Raw genomic sequence first — 17653 nt, 5'->3', positions numbered from 1 at the left:
TGCCTGTTAAGCGACTCACAGCAACACAAATGCAAGAACGACGCAACAAAGGTTTGTGTTATAATTGCGATGAGCGCTTTCACCCTGGGCATTGCTGCACGGCCAAGTTCTTTCTCTTGCTGATGGAGGAGGATGATGATGAGCACAAGGATGAACCGGGATAACTGCTGTTGATGGTGTCGTACCTTGCAACCTTGAGGACAAGGTTGAGGCGAAGGGGAAGGCAATGTTAGGATTATTTTAGAATTAGGGTAATTGTGTTAATTCTTTTATTATTATCTTTTATAACTATGTTAAGTCTTTTATAATTACCTTTTATAATTATATAATTATCTTATTAGGATAGAATTAGGATTATTTTATTATCCCTTTATAATTAGAGTCCTTTTGGGACTTATTATCCCTTTACAATTAGAGTCCTTTTGGGAGTCAATAGAGTCAAGTGTAAGGCTATATAATAACCTAAATCTAGATTGTGGTAATCAATGAAGAATTTTGCCAATTAACCTCTCTATCTCTTATTCTTGGAGGTCTTTGTTCTTCATATAAACAAATCATATCCCAAACTCTATCATCTTCAGCCACTGGGAAATACAATCTCCATGAAAAAGACGATGACACGGTATTCCCCTATTCTTCTCTTCACACTTCAACTTTACAAACCATATAACACTTCTTTTTCAGTTAAAAATCCCTCAATTCTCAAAGTCTCCAATTCCTCCAGGGCGGCCTTTCAAATGTCAGTAACAGCCTCTCTTTAGGGTGAACCCTGCAACTTAAGTGATGTAGGTGTAGTAGGAGTTTATTGGAGAAGAAAGTTTGTTTAGCGCGAGTGATGTATCCCAATCCTGACAGGGTTTGCGCTATGCTTGTTTGTGAGTGTATGTGGTGTGTTTAATTGTCCCGTGGAATGTGTTCAGTTAAAACTTGAAATTAAAAGATTTCGGCCTTAGAGTATAATATATACATTAGAAATAATAATCAAATTGAGAAGATCAAAAACTATTGTTAGAAAATGGAATATCCTAATTTATAATTAAAATAAAAACTCATATTATATTCTAGAAGAAGTTTCGAATAGTTATATACCGAAACCGAAACCTTACAAACAAGTAATTGGAGAAAAGAAAAAAATTATACAAATAAATTAACAGGTATCCTGGAGCGGCACATTGGACAAAAACGACTCTTCCACCACCACTTATAATAGCATTCTTTGTGAAAATAATGCCCACAGGGGAGGAGTTTATAATTAACATTGCCATCCTCTTCCTTCAATGGATCTATACAAATCACACAATCACGTTTCTCAGTCCCTTCACGTCCATCTCTTTTTTCCTGCCTTTTTCGAACATTCAAAATCACACGGGTTTGAATAATTCGGCGGTTTTGCCTATTAGCATCTACCTGGACAAAGTCAATAATGTCAAGTTGCAGCTCGCGTTTTAGGTCCTCTGGCGGTTCAACTTTAGAAAGCAAGAAAGAGTTTTCTGATTCAAATTCTTTCTCGCGACCAAGTATGATGGGGGGTTCAATATTCTTGTAGAAGATGTTTTGTACGAAAGAGGAAATAAGATGATCAATTGATGTGTCGGAGTTGTTGTTGACGTCAAGAATGGCATGGCGAAATTTGTAGAAAGCTTATGGTAAAATGAAGTAGTCAGAACCATTCAATAATGTTTCCTTATCATGAACTTCATGTAGCTGGTAACGGTAAACAATGTTGGAATTGGAAGCCATTGATTGAGAGAGCTTAGAAAAGAGAAAGAAACGGTGTAGATGCTAAAATCTACTGTTATGGAAAGAATGATGGATCCTGTGAGATTGAGGGCATTGACAATCCACTGTACCTGCACATAAAGCAAACAAGCTTGAAGCTTACGTAAACACTGGTGTGGTGTCTGGTAGTGTCTACCGTAGGCATTCCGACGCTCAAGTCAATAAGATTTAATGAGGCAATTTAGTAAGAGCTAAGGGAATGAAGGGTTACCAAAAGTACGGCACATGTGTCTAACTCTTAGGAATAAGAGTTTGGGTCTAACTAGGTGGTATCGAGATTTAATACATAAACAAAGGAGTAACCCCTCTTTACATAGCAGTTGTTTTCGTATCCTGGTAAGACTTTAAATTCATAATGGTAGAGGTTTAGTGAATAGGAAAGATCCTGGTTCACTTGCCTCATTAGTGCTAAGAGTCCTAATTCACCTAAGATACGGAATCTTGGGTGAATTAGGATGGAACCCAAATAGGAAGAGTCCTAACTACCTTGGTCCGAAAGGCTTGACCTTAGGTGAGCTATCGATAATGCCCATTCTGGAGAGAGGCTGGATTTGGGCCACATGTTTTTACCCATGCTATGAATTCTGATGCTGGCCCCAATCGGAATTAGGCCGCAGCCTTGGGCTATGCACTGGAAAATACCTGCGTGGGCCTAATAAGGTTTAAGGTGATTTTTGGTCCATACAAACAGACCTTATAGAAACTTAAGAAAGAGGAAGAAATAAACTAGTTGAGTGAAAATAGAGAACATAGACAGTGTATACATAGATGATTCGTACTCGTCCTGAACATAAAAGGATTTAGTTTCCTTTTGTTAATAGGGTTCTTAAAATTTACGGTATTTGATTAGGAATAACAGTAGTATTTTAGTTTGCGGGATTTAAAAGTTTGTTCTGTATTGTTTTCTTTTACTTTCCTCGAAAAGAAACCAAATAGGAAACTTTTAGGTTGAGTAATTCAGTTTGTGTTTGGTTAACTGGAAACAGAAAGCCATGCAAGAATGATTTTCGAAAGAAAAATTTAGCCAAAAAAAAATCGAAAGAAACATATTGATTTATTTGCTGGATAGTTTCATTTCTTGGCTTATAAATTTGTTCAACTGGTTTTCTAAACTATTAACTATTTTTACATATTATTTGAATTAGATTAAATATTGTCTTCTAGTTGAAAATAAATAAATAAATAAATAGAAACTTAAAAGTAGCTGCTTTAACTATATATATATGATGGCAACAAATTGATGAAAAGATTAAATAATATCATAAATCGAAACAAAATTATGTTAACAAATAATTGAAAGCTACTTTACATAAATTTCAAATAATTAAATAAATAAATTAACAGGCAATGGGGAACGACATAACGGACAGAAACGACTATTCCACCACCACTTTCGATAACAATCTTCATGGAAAAGATGAAGACATGGAAGGAGTTTAACGCTGCCATCCTCCTCCTTCAACGGTTCGATGCAGATGGCACAGTCAGGTTCCTCATTTTCCCTTTCACGGTGCATTTTTTCCACCTTGCGAACCTTCAAAATCACTCGCATTTGAATATTTTCACGGTTCTTTGGCATCCATGAGGGCAGCCTTGACAGAGTTGGTAATGTCATGTTGCAATCTGCGTTTTTGGTCCTCCAGGGCTTCAATTTTGGAGAGTGAGAATGAGTTATCTGATTCGAATTCTCTCTTGCGGCAAAGTATGACGGGAGGTTCAATATTCTTGTAGAAGATATTCTGTATGAAAGAGTCAACAAGTTGGACAAATGATAAGTCAAAGTAATTGTCGACGTCTGGCATGGCCTGACGAAACTTGTTTAGAGCGTCTGGTGAGGTGAAGTAGTCACCGTCTCCCAATAATATTTCGTTGACTTTATGTATTTCATAGCTATAAGTGATGCTAAAATTGGAAGCCATATAGAGAACTTAAGAAGAAACTTATAAAGAGAAATAGAAACAAGTTTGAGATAATGAGAAAATACTAAAGGGTAGCTGTATTTATATAGATATTAATGAATGTCATAAACATAAATGGATTTGATTTAGGTTTCCAATGGTTAAAAGGTTTAAGAAATGTTTAATTTAAAAGTATTAGGAATATAGAATTTATAATATATAGTTTTAGTAGAAGCAAGTTTCCTATTATTAAAAGGTTCAACAAGTGTTCAATAGAAAAGGAAAAAGAAAGAATTTATAATAATATTAGTATGTAGCAGCTAATCAAACGATAATCATATAATTTAGAAGGAAGAAATTTGTGCATGATTAGTGGAACCTTTAGGAGGAAATATTAATAAGTTCAAAATAATTTAAACCGAATCGAAATCACCCTATACTTTTAAAGATTTTGCATTTGAATTCTACCGTTATTATATATGTTATTAATTAAAGACTTTGATATAATATATACAATAATTAATAAATATTGACTCAAAATCTAATCTCACAAACTCTTTCTAACAAATTGGTCAGTTTGTAATTAATTAGACAGGAAAATTCATTAGAAATCATTGACGAACTGTCACGTTGAGATTGTGTGAAAAAGTTTGTGAGATTAAATTACAAATGTAATATTACCATAATTTATAACCTAGAGCGGAGTAAAAACCACAAAACAATGGAGCGCTTTGTACTCAATTGTAAGCACAGAACTATTGGAATTTGGCATGCTACATTAAACATTGACTAAGAATGATAACAAATTTAAAACTTGAAATCCATGGCCTGGAAAATCATGACAAGAAATCTATCCCAGAAGATAATTGAAAATTTTGCTAGTGTCTACAAAATAACAAATTAAGTTAATATTTAATGGTAAAATCGAATTGGTTATAAAAAAATTAATTAATATTTCTTCAAGTGCTGTTAGAGATAAATGAAAATTCTAACATTTAAAATATATTGCGTGGTAGGTAAACTCATCAAGTATTTGGATCCTCAAAATGCATGCCAAAGCCTGGATAGATAGAAATGCATGTAGAATGAAGATAGCATGCATTTGTTTGTTGCAGTTTGGGCATGTGTTGAAGCAGAACTCTCACTTTATAAGCCCTGACGGTTGTAAAAGAAAATAGTTAGAAAGATATTAAGTCAATACCATTTTTGAGAGATTTTAACATGAACAAAACTGTGCTACTTAAGATCATCGGTGGAGGGTTCACAACTGATATCGCAATGCAAGCTTCGGCAACCATTTCTGATCTGAAGAGCCAGCTTAAAATGCTTATGAATGTGGATATGGAGAGGCAAACACTGATGTTTAATGGTGAAGAGTTAATGGACCATCAGATTATTGGTGATTATGAGTTTGGACAATCTCCAACACTTGCTCTTGATATCGCACCAACTGGAAAAACAAAATTCAACATTTTGGTGAAGTTCGGCACTGAACAGACTCATATCATGGTGGACGAAACAAGAGTAGTTGCTGATTTGAGGGCTGAAATTGCAAGGCACTGGGGGATTCCAATTGAGAATACAACCCTCTTCTGTGGTTTACCCATGGAAATGAAAGATCATTTAACTCTGTCTGCTTACAATATTTCGGAGCATTCCAAAATTGAAGTGAAGGTTAAAGCTAGAACTGGTTAATATTGATATGCTTCGAGTATTATTATCGTCAACTTAGTATAAGTAAGATAACAAGTATGAAATAAATGTCCTTGCATGGGTGCATGTTATGCTATTATTAGTATTAATTTGTTAATTCCGGAAGTTAATTTAGCACATGTTATGCTCTTGATTTGAAAGAAAGGATGGATTTTACAAACTTTTCTAAAGATAATATATGATTTCAAAATTATGTTAAAATTGAGTTTTTTTTTTTTTTTCAAATTAGTTATCAATGACATCCCAAATGTTCATGTAATTATTGATCTTCTGTAAGTAGCAGCCCAACAATAAAATAAATAAATAAAAACATTAAAACACTTAAACTTCCAAAAACTCCAACATTTAAAAGTAATGGTAAATTCATGAAGCATTTGGGTTCTTTACATAGTGAAAAAATTGAAATTGGAATCTGAGTTCACCTAAACTTTAAAAAATCTTATAACATCTAATTCTTATATTATTTTATTAATAATCTTTAATTTAACTTTAGTTTAAGGAAATCAATAGAGAAATCTGATTCAAAAACTCTTATGTTAAATTTGAATTGATAAAATAATAGTTGGAGAAGAAGTATTACATTTCATGATTTGAAGGCTAAAATTGCAAGGTTTTGGGGCCTTTCAACAGAAAATACTACCCTCTATTTGTCCATGGAAATGGAAGATTTTGTGCCTCTCTCTGACTACAATGTTTTTGAGCATTCTGAAATTAAAGTGAAGCTTAAAGATACAACCGGTTCACATTGATAATTTGATATTCCTCTCTACAGGACTGGAACAGCAATAATTTTATAATATCATTATATAGTAATACCAAATATTTGGCTCTGAAAATTAATTTTAAACGTAGTAATAGACTCACCAAGAATTTGGCTCCTTTAAATGCCAAAATTAACATTAAGTTAGAATATATGAGTTCAGCTAAACTTTAAAATTTTTTATAATAAGGTAATTATCATTATTAATCTTCAACATTAAGCAAATGAATAGAGAATTCTGTCTAAATTTTGAATGTCTAATAAGAGTGATAATTACAGAAATGCATTTAGAATGAAGATAACATGCATTTGTTTACCATTGATTACTTCGTTTCGGTTTCGGCATGTAATTGAGAAATTAACAAAGTTTCTTTTATTAATCCGAATGTGGTTCTAATAAAAAATCAATGCCTTTTGGAGGAAATATTACTTATTAAAAAAAAAAAAAAAATGAAATCACCAATTAATTTTAAAGCTTTTGCATTTGAAAGACGAGATAAAAAAGGGAGTGGAGTAAAAGTGGTAAACAGGAAGGAAGAATTTATCATACAATAACCTCAAAGCTGTTGGCTTGCTACATCAACATTGAAAAAAGAATGTTAAAACTGGGAATCCATTCCATGCAACCAGAAATAGCAGCAAAGTCACCAGAAGAGAAGTCTATCCAACGGGATATTGGAACAATCTGCAAATGTCTAGTGGCTGTGGAAGAACTCTGCAGGAATTGATGGAGGACACAACTTCTTCGCCACATATTTATACTGAAATATAAACAGCACCAGTTAGTTTTAATTATACAAATAGGATTGGATTGATTCTGCATATAGGATTTCGAAGAAGAGAATCTTTTATTACCTTGTGCTGACTGTACTTTTCCCTGATTGCTGGTAGACTTGAACTATTGCTATTACAGCATAGGCGATAAAGATCTTTAACACAGTCGATCAAGTCCAAAGGCTGGTAAAGTGTGTAATGCTGCAACGTCGAACTCTGCACCAAAAACAATGATCAACATTTGACTAATGTTTATAGAAAGTTCTCAGTCTGAAGAAACAAAGGGTGGCTAATGTTTATGTAAATACCCAAGGTCTCTTTGATGGGAGAACTATGTATTTTGCCAAGAAAATTGCAGAAGCGGCAATGAGTGATGGAGCATAACAGAGCATACTGTACTCTAGAAGAGATAATTCTGCAATGTAGTTTGCTAAGCATTCCAACTGCATTGATGGAGCCTGAACCAGCACAAAGAAATAAAGTATTAGGGAAAATATAAGTGGTCCTAAACAAGAAGCAAAAGAACTTTGCTCCATCACATTAAAAACAAAAATATTCACGAATATCTTGACTATCTAGCAAAATGCTGCCATTTGAACATTTGAACATTGCATTGGAATAATAATGTAAAACAAGGATACTGAGAACTCAAGTCCAGACAAATACCTCGTTTATCACTTGAGCAGCGCGAACAAATCGCCTACAATTCATATCATTGATCACAAGTCAGAAAGCAGTGCAGATCATATGATTGCAAAAATTATGAGATAATTGAATAAAAACCTTTACCGTAAGAAACATTTGGCTGTGGGAGCTGTCATTTCAAACTTCAAGTAATTCAAAACTGCAGATTCCATTTCAAGAACCTGACGCAGTTGTGATAGTAAATTATTTTGTAGGCCAGGTAGAATAGCAACAATTTGAGGAAGCGTATGAGTATTGCGGAGGTCAAACAAAGTTGGATAGAATTAATACCTCTTCCTTGAAATACGTGTTATCAGTAATATAACAGAATTCCTCCACCTGGGGTGCACAAATTTCTTCATATTTTCTGGCAATTTGGTCACATTTCTTGTTAATACTATAACCATGGAGGTGAAAGTCATGGTGTAAAATTTAGATTTGATAAATAGAAAGAATCAAAAAGACAAAGGGAAATGTTTTCTTACGCTGCAATCATCATGCAGGCAACACCAAGCAACTGGAGACGTTGCCTATTCATTGCATTCCCTGAAAGATACCGATCTATGTAGTTTACAGTCAAATACAATGTATCAGGTACAAGCCTATACTCTTCAGCCACCTGCAGTTGGAATTAACCATCACAACTTAGCAGTGTCACACGGTGGTAGTACAAATAAAATATCTAATATCAGTCAAAGCACATGTAAAGCATATCTAATAGCAGCATAAGAATTCATAAATTACCTCCACAAGCCAATCAATCAGTATTGCCCGCATACTGCAATTTATATCTTTCTGAATTCTCTCCATGAAGTCTGTTGCAGGCCTTTTCTTTGCCTAAAAATCCCCAGAAAGGGCAGATAATAAGAAAAACACTATTGAAGCAATAGTTTATAAGTTTTGGAATCGAATTCATTTCCAAAATATGCCTGTTACCCATAAATAATTATGCGTTAATTTATGTCTTGGCAAAACAAACTACCTAATCTTTTTCCATTTAATCTCATACTAAAATGTACCCTGCTGCCATTCACAGCCTTATGAGTATCCAAGTAGACGTTTTATATAGCCAATACGGTGGAAAGCAAAAGCATTTTAAACTATAATTGTTCGAAAAAAATCAGAAAAACTCTTCTTAAGTACCCGAAGATTTCAAAAAACAATTTTAAATAGATATCATAATCTCTCTGGGTAAGTAATGCTTCCCCTCTAAGACCCAATTAAAGCAAAGTAAAAGGACGAAATTTACCTCAGATGCGCGCAAGTGCTTGTAGATATCACAAGCAAAAGTTGCACAAAGCTGTGGATCCATGTAATTATCATCGAGATTAACAATTTTATCGTCCATTTCCATCTCCACAAGTATGTCTCTACTGCAGCCATTCCCTACAAGCAAATTAATAGATAATAAGTTCAAGTGACAACCTAAACATTAAAAAAAAAAAAAAAAATTAACTTTTAAATGAACACATTACCTGTTGTTTCCGCATGGTCTGAAATGTAGAGATTTCTAAATGTATTCCTATTAATAGAATCAAGTGCCGGCACATCATTGTTATCAATATATTCAACATCAGGGCTCTTGAAAGAATCACAAGCAGACATCGTCTCATCCATAGAAACTGAATTTGCATCTGATTTAGAAGGAGAAACATCCATGCAACAAGAAGCTGGAACTGCAGCAATACTAGGTACAATTTTATCACTTCTGGGTAATGATGCAACTTTAGAAGGAAAAACATTGCTTGATTTTACAATACTAGGGGCAGGTTCTTCAGTTCTTGGTAAAGATGTAACCTTAGAAGGAACAACTGTGTTTGATTTTGAACTTAATGATGCAGGTAAAAGGTTCCCAGAGAAGCTTGTGCTGACACTGGAGGCAGGATTAGATTTCTTTGTTTTGGCAACTTTACTCGAGCATGGTACCTACAAGTATGAAGTAAATCAAGCGCTCAAAGTTAGCATTTTCATTTACCATACAGCTAAACTTTGAAAATTAAACGAGACTACTGTGAAATTCCAAACTTATAAATGAGTTACTTTTTAAATTTCACAGATGTTCTTCTGATTTCTCTCTGTTAAATTAAAATTAGTGCCAGTTTTTGCTATAATCCAGTGATATTCTTTTCTCAAATCAATCTTTTCATTATCTGGAAATCTTAATATATTCTGCCAGTAAAAGACTACTTACATATTTAACTGTTATATATTGTAATTATTCATTTTCTTTTCTTTTCTTTCCATTTTCTCAGCAACCAAACTGGTGATTCTTTTTTTTTTTAAAGAAAAAAAATCATCCAGAAACACAAATTTTGAAAAACCCACAACTCAAGAGAAAGTTTCTTTCCCAAACATAGTTCCATCAATTATTCCTCATTTTCTCAGAAGCCAAAAAAAAAAGTTGAAAAACAAAAAATACCCACCAAAGAAGAGGAGGAGAGCCAGCTTTTTGAACCACTTTGAGTGACATTCCTTAGATTGCTAATGTTACCAAGTGGCGCTCGCTTCTTCGTTAAATGCGGTGGGACCGCCATGAACTTGCTCACATTCTCTGACGAGGACGCATGCCGTTTAGCTAAAGACGACGTCGTGGACGACGAAAAGGATGACCGCCGGTTCTGCGTCGACATTTTGAAATCAGCTAATCTTTCTTGTTCTTACCACAAGAACAAGAAAGTGGGTGAACTGAACAAAGAAAATTTGAAAGAAAGACAGAAACTTTTCAGGAGCCTTTAGCAGAGAATTTGGAGAGGTTTTTGAAAGATTTTGAATAGCTGTTTACGGAAGAGTGACATTTAATAAACATTTATATTTATAAAATTGTACTTTTGAGGCGGGGAAGAAGGCGATTTGAATTGTTGATAGCATCATGACCGTTAATTCAACTCGATAAACGTTAGGGAGCGTGGTGTGGGGCCCACAAAGTCTAACGAAAAGGTGCTAGTAGAGTGATGAAACACGTGGTGCACTGGGAGTTGGTTTGTTATCAGCGAAAGGTCACAGAGCTGTCAGGTTATGTTTAATGGTTTTGAATTCGAAATTTAAACGGTCACTGGATCTGTCTTTACTCTCTTAGTACAGAAAACATGCTCAAAAAAAGAAATCAAAATAATACAAAAAAATTAGACCATAAATTACTGAATATTGCCAGCCCCACAATGCCTATCTTGGATTCTATTTCTAATTTCTATTACGTATATTTACAAAACAAAGTCAAATTCAATCCCCATTTGCAGTTGGTATGAGAAAATTGGATTTTGGCTCTTTACCTTTCTAAAATTAGAATAAGGAAATACTTACGTTATAAATCTTGAGAAATCTTTAAATTTAGCATGTGATGTTTTCAGCCAAATTGTTCGGAAACTTTATTCATAGATGGAAATCATCTGTACAAAATTGCATTGATTCATAGCTGTAGATTGAGAAATTACCTAATAACAATCACAACATAGGTCAAAATTCACTATACATCAATTAGACTGTCAATAGGTAATGTTGACAGCTACTCACTCATGTCTTGAAAAATCTCGGCGGGTATTGAACTGGGGCAGTACTTTTTGGCCACGTATTTGTACTGTACAGATGATAAAACATGTTAGTTTGCACCAACAAACATCACAATACATGAATAAATCCACATAAATTTCAGCTATTTTTTTTCCACAGATCATTATGGATTTTGAAATGTTTTGCAGCTTGCAGTTAAAATATTTGGAAATCAACAAGTCTATTGAATTTCATATGGAAGTGGAACGGAAAGAAGTTCATGGAAGTTGTGCGAACGGAAAAGAAGTATATAAAAGTTGTGTTAGTCATCCTATCCTCAAAAGAGAGGTTCAACTCACCTTATGCTGACTGTACTTCTCCCTGATTGCAGTCAAATTAGGGTGACCACCCTTACAAAAGAGACGATGCAGTGCCTTGACACAGTTACACAAATCTGGGGGTTGGTAAAGTGTGTAATGCCCCAGGGTAGAATTCTGCATCACAAGAAGTGCAAAATTTTACTTATGTTTTAGCTGAAAATAACGGGGAAGATAGAGATCTCTTAGCAACAAGCAAAATCAAACTAATAATTTTTCCTAATGCATACCCAAGGTTTCTTGGATGGAAAAACAATAAAATTAGCCAAGAAAGTAGCTGATGCAGCTACTACTGAGGGGGCATATGAAAGCATCTTATATTCCAAAAGGGATAATTCCACTATGTAGTTGGCCAAGCACTCCAACTGCAGTGATGAGACCTACAAAAGGCAAGCAAATATTAAAACCATTAAAAAACAATGTTCTAACAACAGCCATTATTGGAGAAACAAAATATAAGGGTGGTAACATATGGAAGTTGATAACAAAAGCATGATGGCATCAACAACAAGAATGTTTACTGGTGCGGACGGATCCAAAAATTTCTGCTAGAGTGGACCAAAGTAAAAATTAATTATACATTAATATTTTTGCCCATTAATATTTTTGTTAGGGTGGGCCAAAATATATAAATTATACATATTAATATTAAAAAAAAAAATTCATGGCCCACCCAAAAAGTGGCTGGATCCGCCACAGCTGATACAAGTAATTATTCACACTGTGTTTTAATGCATTTAGTGAAAAAGAAATGAAAATAAGTGGGGGAAGACAAGATAATGCAATTCTAAAACAATCTATTCCAATAAAGAGTACCTCATTACTTCCTTGAGCAGCATGGACAAAGCGCCTGAACATTTGTTGTAAATTGCAGGTCAGTTCCACAGATGTATAAAAGAAAAGCACTTAATATTTCAATAGGAACATAAAAGATGAACTTTACCTCAGAAAACATTTAGCTGTAGGGACTGTCATTTCAAACTTCAAGTAATTCAGTACCGCAGATTCCATTTGGAGAACCTGCAGCAAAGGATATTGCATAACACTTCTGAAGTGAGGAGGAATAAAGCTATATAAATAAGAATCTAGACTTTGGAAAATAGAATCCTAACCTCCTCTTTGGAGTATGTATGATCAGTAACATAACAGAATTCTTCCACCTGGGGAGCACATATTTCCTCATATTTTCTGCAAATATTATTACTTTCAGTTATTATCGATAGTCTTATCATAATATATATTTACGCACTTGCACATAGAGATTGCTAAGTTATATGAAACAAGAAAATGTACGTAAACTTACGCTGCAATCATCAAGCAGGAAACACCAAGCAGTTGTAACTTCTGCCGGTTTATTACATTGCCAGAAAGATAACGATCTACATAGTTGACTGTCAAAAATAGAGTCTCAGGTACAAGTTTGTACTCTTCAGCAACCTGCAATTAAAAATTTGAAGTTCAGGATAAAAAATCTCATAAGAGAAAGAGAAATTTTATAATGCAAGAGAAAACCCAGGTATCAACATAATAAGCAGTTGTCCTAAAAAATGCAACCATGAAACAGAGAAGTGGGTCATGAATGCCCTGCCAATATCATTGCCCACAACAATTTACCTCCACTAGCCAATCAATCAATATTGCACGCATGCTGGCATTCATGTCTTTCTGAACCCTTTCCAAGAAATCCGTTGAAGGCCGTTTCTTTGCCTGAAAATTCGAAATTTAATAACTTAGATGCAGAAAATGATGAACATTACATAACTTCAGACCATATTTCTCAAAGACAATTTCCCATTCCAACTATCTATTATTGGAGAATGCTTATCATACTGCAAAAAACTACATAATTAAAAAAACCAGTATTACCACTTATGTTTGTGCTATAAACTGACATGGCAGTATGATTGATAGAGAATTACCAAAACATTAATAACATTCTTAACCTCAGGAAATCACAATTAATGGAAATATATTAATATAACCTTCTTACTCTTGAAACCGGTTTTTCAAACATTATATAAAACTGTGTCATATTCCAACCTTAAACAGAATTAGAAGATAAATAAATAAATGAACAATAGCATTTATGGGTCCATTGGGAATTTACTGAACTTTAACATTAGTAAATCGCAAAAGCCAGAAAACTCAACCGACCAGTAAAAGAAAAACAACTAAGCATTTTTGGTAAGTTAATCAAAAGGCAAGTACAATTTAAATATCATAAGGATGCCAAACCTCAGATGCATGCAAATGCTTATAAATGTCAGAAGCAATGGTTGCACAAAATTGGGGATCCTTGACATTGTAATCAATATCATCAAAATCACCAACCGATTCAATCTCCACTAGTATATCTCTCTTGCAAGACATCCCTACGATCCATAGAGCCAAAACAGCATTAGGATGGCCATAAAAGTAAAATTCTATCAATCTGCAATTGCAATATATGAGAAATAACTACAGTATCAAAGCCCACATTGGCAACACACATGGGATAGGAATTGAACACATGAAGAAGCCCAACAGAAAAATAAATTAGATTAATAGCAATCAAATTCTTTCAAAGAAAAAACCTTCTCTTTCAGCATGATCTGAAATGTTGAGAGAGCTATGAGTCCTCATCTCAATGGATTTAATTGTTGAATCACCTTCATTATCTATATATTCAAATTCTGGACTCCTCAATGAATCGCAAGTAGACATGGTCTCATCCAAAGAAACAGAACCAACAACTGATTTGCTTGGAGAAACATCTGTGCTTCGGGGTACCAGAACTGCACTATCAGGAGCAGGAAGGATAATGAAACTGCTATTTGGAGAAGAGAAGGCTCTAAAAGTAGGTTGATCACTACTGGGGGAAAATATATCATTACAAGATACACTTGAGGTTGCAGGCAAAGTATTTCCAGAGAGCCCTTTATCATAAGCATGAGCAGAAGATTCCTTTTTCTTGGCAATCTTAGCTGAACATGGCACCTTTAGGTTGAATTATAAAAAATGATCAATTATTGTTCAAAATCAATAAATGCAGAACTGAAAGTAAGAGTGAGTTAAAAAAAAAAATAGCTTCTGAACACTCAGAATGATTACTATCACAATGATTTAGGGGCATTTGGGCGCCATATTGAAACCTAATCCTTTGAAAACAAGGTAGATATCATCTCAAAGCACACGTTCAAGTTTTCTATGAAAAGATTGACATAATAATAAATCTACAATGTCCTCATGACAACATGACAGTCATAAATCACAAAATAATTTTCAAAACATGCAACTGTTCATACTTCATGGGCAAAATAATTAAATATATCAAGAACAAAGTAGCTAGAGAATAACATAGATGTTATTAATGTGGAAAATATGCAACTGATTCGACCGTAAGTGTCAATATTTAACACCATAAAATTGATCAAATTATAGCAAGTAAATGATCTGAAAAGATTATCAATTCCTTATAAATTAATCTGTCTTTACAAAGACAATTAACAATTACAAGGAAATAGATGAGGATTAACATAAACAAAACAATACCCAAAAAATAAAAAAAATACCAAGTAAAAAATGATTTGCAAAATTAATCCGAAACAAGTAAATCCAGTATCGACCAGTATTAAAAACATACACAAACCAGAAAAAAAGAAAAAGAAACTACGCACAATGGACTTAGGAGGAAGGGTCCCCAAGACCCGCGACCCGACTTTAGACCCATTTTTCTGGTTCGTAATATCACTGAGAGCCGGTCGCTTCTTGGCCAATTGCGGCTTCGATATAGTAATTTTCTTGATGGAATCTTCCGTTGTAGATGGAAGCCTTCTGGCCATTGATGATGATGATGACGACGAAGAAACTGACTGGTAACGATTTCGCGTCGACATTTCGGGCCAAACCCTAACCAGAACCAGAATTCTCTGCAAAATTAGAGAAAATAAAAAGGGTTTCAGTTATAGATGAATTGCGTTGTTGTTAAAAGAAAATCAAGAAATTGTGATAACGTGAGGATAATTACTACTTAATTTGAGATTGGCGCTTTCAATTTCAAGATTCTTGGAGGGTTTTAGAGGGAGATTGATAGAGCAATAGTTTAAGAACTAAAGAGCGCGAAAAAGTGTTGGTTTAAAAGGAAGAAGGATGCATCGCAGCCGTTGGTGTTTGAAGGAGTGATCTGATCCGTCTGTTTATAAAAAGACGATAACTGTAACACTGTGTTGGGCCCACCCTTGTCTGCCGGCTGTGACGCTTATTCAGGGATCCGTAGTTTTTATTTTTTATTTTTTATGATTATTGGTTTCAAGTTTAAGCTAGTTTACGTTTGCAAGAATGGAATTATTATGATCAAATGTTTTGATAAACACAAATTGATTTTATGATATAACTATAGTCAGATTAAATGTATTAATTTATTATTCCTAAAATTACTTAGATAATATTATATTATTTCAAATTTACGAATTAGTTTTTAACAAGTACCATAATTTTGATTCACAATTTTTAAAAAGAAATATATAATAATGTCGTAAATGATGTATTAAGTCCAAAATCCAAATTATTATTATTTATCCGGGGGTACTATTAGTCAATTTATATCGTCTTCATCATAGTATCAATTAATCCATGCATACAACCCATGCACCGCATGAATTAATCCTTCAATTTAGTGCACGGGGAAGTATAGTTAGTCGACATATTGGTATTATTCAAAAGATATATGGTAGCGAGATATTCTATTACTGCATTAAAGAGATACAAGGCAGAAAAATAACAAGCACCACACTATTTATTATACAAAATCTGTTACACCACTTACCCAACAGACCTCTTGCATGCATGCACTACCTTCTTCTTCCGCCTCGATTGTTATTGGACCTTCGCAGCTTTCTATAACGTTTTCCTTCAATCATGACAACCAGCCATTGAGGCTTCCCAGTTGCGAATACAAAAGATCCCATAATTAATCCAAACACCACCCCACATCCATACCCTATAAACACCACTCGCCAAACAAATCCATTTTCAGGCTCTACGTCATTTTTTTCTGATGCTAAGAGCTGTGGCACACTGTCATCACCACATTTCTTTGACAATGGAAATCCACACAATCCCAAATTTCCACTATAAGAATTATTTGGGAATGTGTTAAATTGATTATTTTGAGGTATGGGACCTGTAAGATGGTTATGTGACAAGTTTAAAACTTCAAGAAAGTTCAAATTTGTCAACTGACGTGGAATTTCTCCAACGAACTTGTTTGAAGAAAGGTCTAATGACTCAAGAGCTGTCAATTTCCCGAAAGATGATGGGATATGACCAGTTAAACTATTGAGAGAAAGGTTGAGAAGCTCAAGTGCATGAAGATTTCCGATTAGTTTTGGAATCTCACCATGGAAGTTATTGTTTGAAAAATCAATCATAGTAAACCGATTGAGAATTTTCATCATTTCAAAATCGGACCCTTTTAGAGTTACTATCACAGAAACTTGATAGTACCCATCACCCAAGTATCGCAACTTCTTTCCAGCTTTACCAACATTCATCATAGCTTTCATATTTTCAAAATACTTTGCAGGCAAAGGACCACTAAAATTATTATTCGAAATATCAAAGAATCTTAACTTACCAAATGAATGATTGGCCTTGCCGGAAGAAACTCGAATAAATCCGTGAAATTTATTGGAACGAAGAACAAGAACCTGCAACTCTGGAAGACTTCTCAACAAATATGGGAAGGTATCCTTTATGTTGTTGTTTCCAATGTTGAAAACTTCAAGCCTCGTACAATTCACCAAAGATCGTGGGACAGACCCTTCCAGCCAATTGTTGTTGATGGAAAGTTTCCTCAAATGATTGTCTTTTGAAAATGTATCAGGAATTCTTCCATAAATTATATTATTTTGCAGATCCAACACTTGAAGACTACTGTTGAAGTTTCCCAAGCATTTTGGAATGGTGCCACTCAAGCTGTTATTATAAAGATCAAGAATTGCAATTGAGCTCATATTGCATATCAAATGAGATATCTCTCCGGTCAAATTATTGTTCGAGATCAAAAAGGATCTCAAGTCATGTGGTAGAACTGGAATTGAACCATGAAACCTATTTTGATCCAAAAAAAGAAACTTAAGAAATGGCTTTGGAATTGAACGATGTGCCCGGTTAGTTGATTGTAACCAAGGTCTATATATTCC

The 17653-nt window shown here is 34.2% G+C and overlaps 3 protein-coding genes across 4 annotated transcripts; all 3 read right to left on the bottom strand.

Annotated features, from left to right (window-relative positions):
• Positions 1–6673: 6673 nt before the first annotated feature.
• On the bottom strand, positions 6674–10369 carry LOC116131621 (cyclin-A1-1-like). 2 transcript variants are annotated; one of them, XM_031417283.1, is made up of 11 exons: positions 10032–10369; positions 9084–9534; positions 8858–8994; positions 8353–8445; positions 8094–8227; positions 7900–7975; positions 7714–7790; positions 7591–7624; positions 7233–7382; positions 7006–7140; positions 6674–6911 (listed from the first exon to the last, which is right to left on the bottom strand). In XM_031417283.1, exons 1-11 carry the CDS (start codon positions 10236–10238, stop codon positions 6846–6848), a joined length of 1560 nt encoding a protein of 519 aa, XP_031273143.1. In that variant the 5' UTR covers positions 10239–10369; the 3' UTR covers positions 6674–6845. The 2 variants fall into 2 exon arrangements, with proteins under 2 accessions (XP_031273143.1, XP_031273144.1); XM_031417284.1 differs by lacking the exon at positions 10032–10369 and having other exon boundaries at positions 9084–9284; positions 9406–9473.
• Positions 10370–11677: 1308 nt separating this feature from the next.
• Positions 11678–16305, bottom strand: LOC116131639 (cyclin-A1-1-like). The gene is made up of 10 exons (XM_031417302.1): positions 16276–16305; positions 15128–15379; positions 14045–14447; positions 13707–13843; positions 13086–13178; positions 12775–12908; positions 12584–12659; positions 12415–12491; positions 12288–12321; positions 11678–11851 (listed from the first exon to the last, which is right to left on the bottom strand). The coding sequence occupies exons 1-10, from the start codon at positions 16291–16293 to the stop codon at positions 11678–11680; spliced, it is 1398 nt and encodes a 465-aa protein (XP_031273162.1). The 5' UTR covers positions 16294–16305.
• Positions 16271–17653, bottom strand: LOC116131623 (receptor-like protein 54). The gene has a single exon (XM_031417285.1). The coding sequence runs from the start codon at positions 17462–17464 to the stop codon at positions 16301–16303; it is 1164 nt and encodes a 387-aa protein (XP_031273145.1). The 5' UTR covers positions 17465–17653; the 3' UTR covers positions 16271–16300.

Source organism: Pistacia vera, unplaced genomic scaffold, assembly GCF_008641045.1.
Source record: "Pistacia vera cultivar Batoury unplaced genomic scaffold, PisVer_v2 Contig235, whole genome shotgun sequence".
NCBI lineage: Eukaryota > Viridiplantae > Streptophyta > Magnoliopsida > Sapindales > Anacardiaceae > Pistacia > Pistacia vera.
The sequence above is the reverse complement of the archived record's forward strand: the minus strand, read 5'-3'. Positions and strand labels throughout refer to the sequence as shown.

Excerpts from the sequence above, each read along its gene's own strand:
- LOC116131621 (XM_031417283.1), bottom strand. The coding sequence starts at position 10,238 with ATGTCGACGCAGAACCGGCGGTCATCCTTTTCGTCGTCCACGACGTCG. Across the intron at positions 8,995-9,083 it reads AGACCATGCGGAAACAACAG|GGAATGGCTGCAGTAGAGAC; the intron begins GTAATGTGTTCA and ends ATTTGCTTGTAG. Across the intron at positions 7,383-7,590 it reads CTGCTCAAGTGATAAACGAG|GCTCCATCAATGCAGTTGGA; the intron begins GTATTTGTCTGG and ends GTGCTGGTTCAG.
- LOC116131639 (XM_031417302.1), bottom strand. Across the intron at positions 12,909-13,085 it reads TGATTGATTGGCTAGTGGAG|GTTGCTGAAGAGTACAAACT; the intron begins GTAAATTGTTGT and ends TTTTAATTGCAG. Across the intron at positions 12,660-12,774 it reads TCCTGCTTGATGATTGCAGC|AAAATATGAGGAAATATGTG; the intron begins GTAAGTTTACGT and ends TAATATTTGCAG.
- LOC116131623 (XM_031417285.1), bottom strand. The coding sequence starts at position 17,464 with ATGAGCTCAATTGCAATTCTTGATCTTTATAATAACAGCTTGAGTGGC.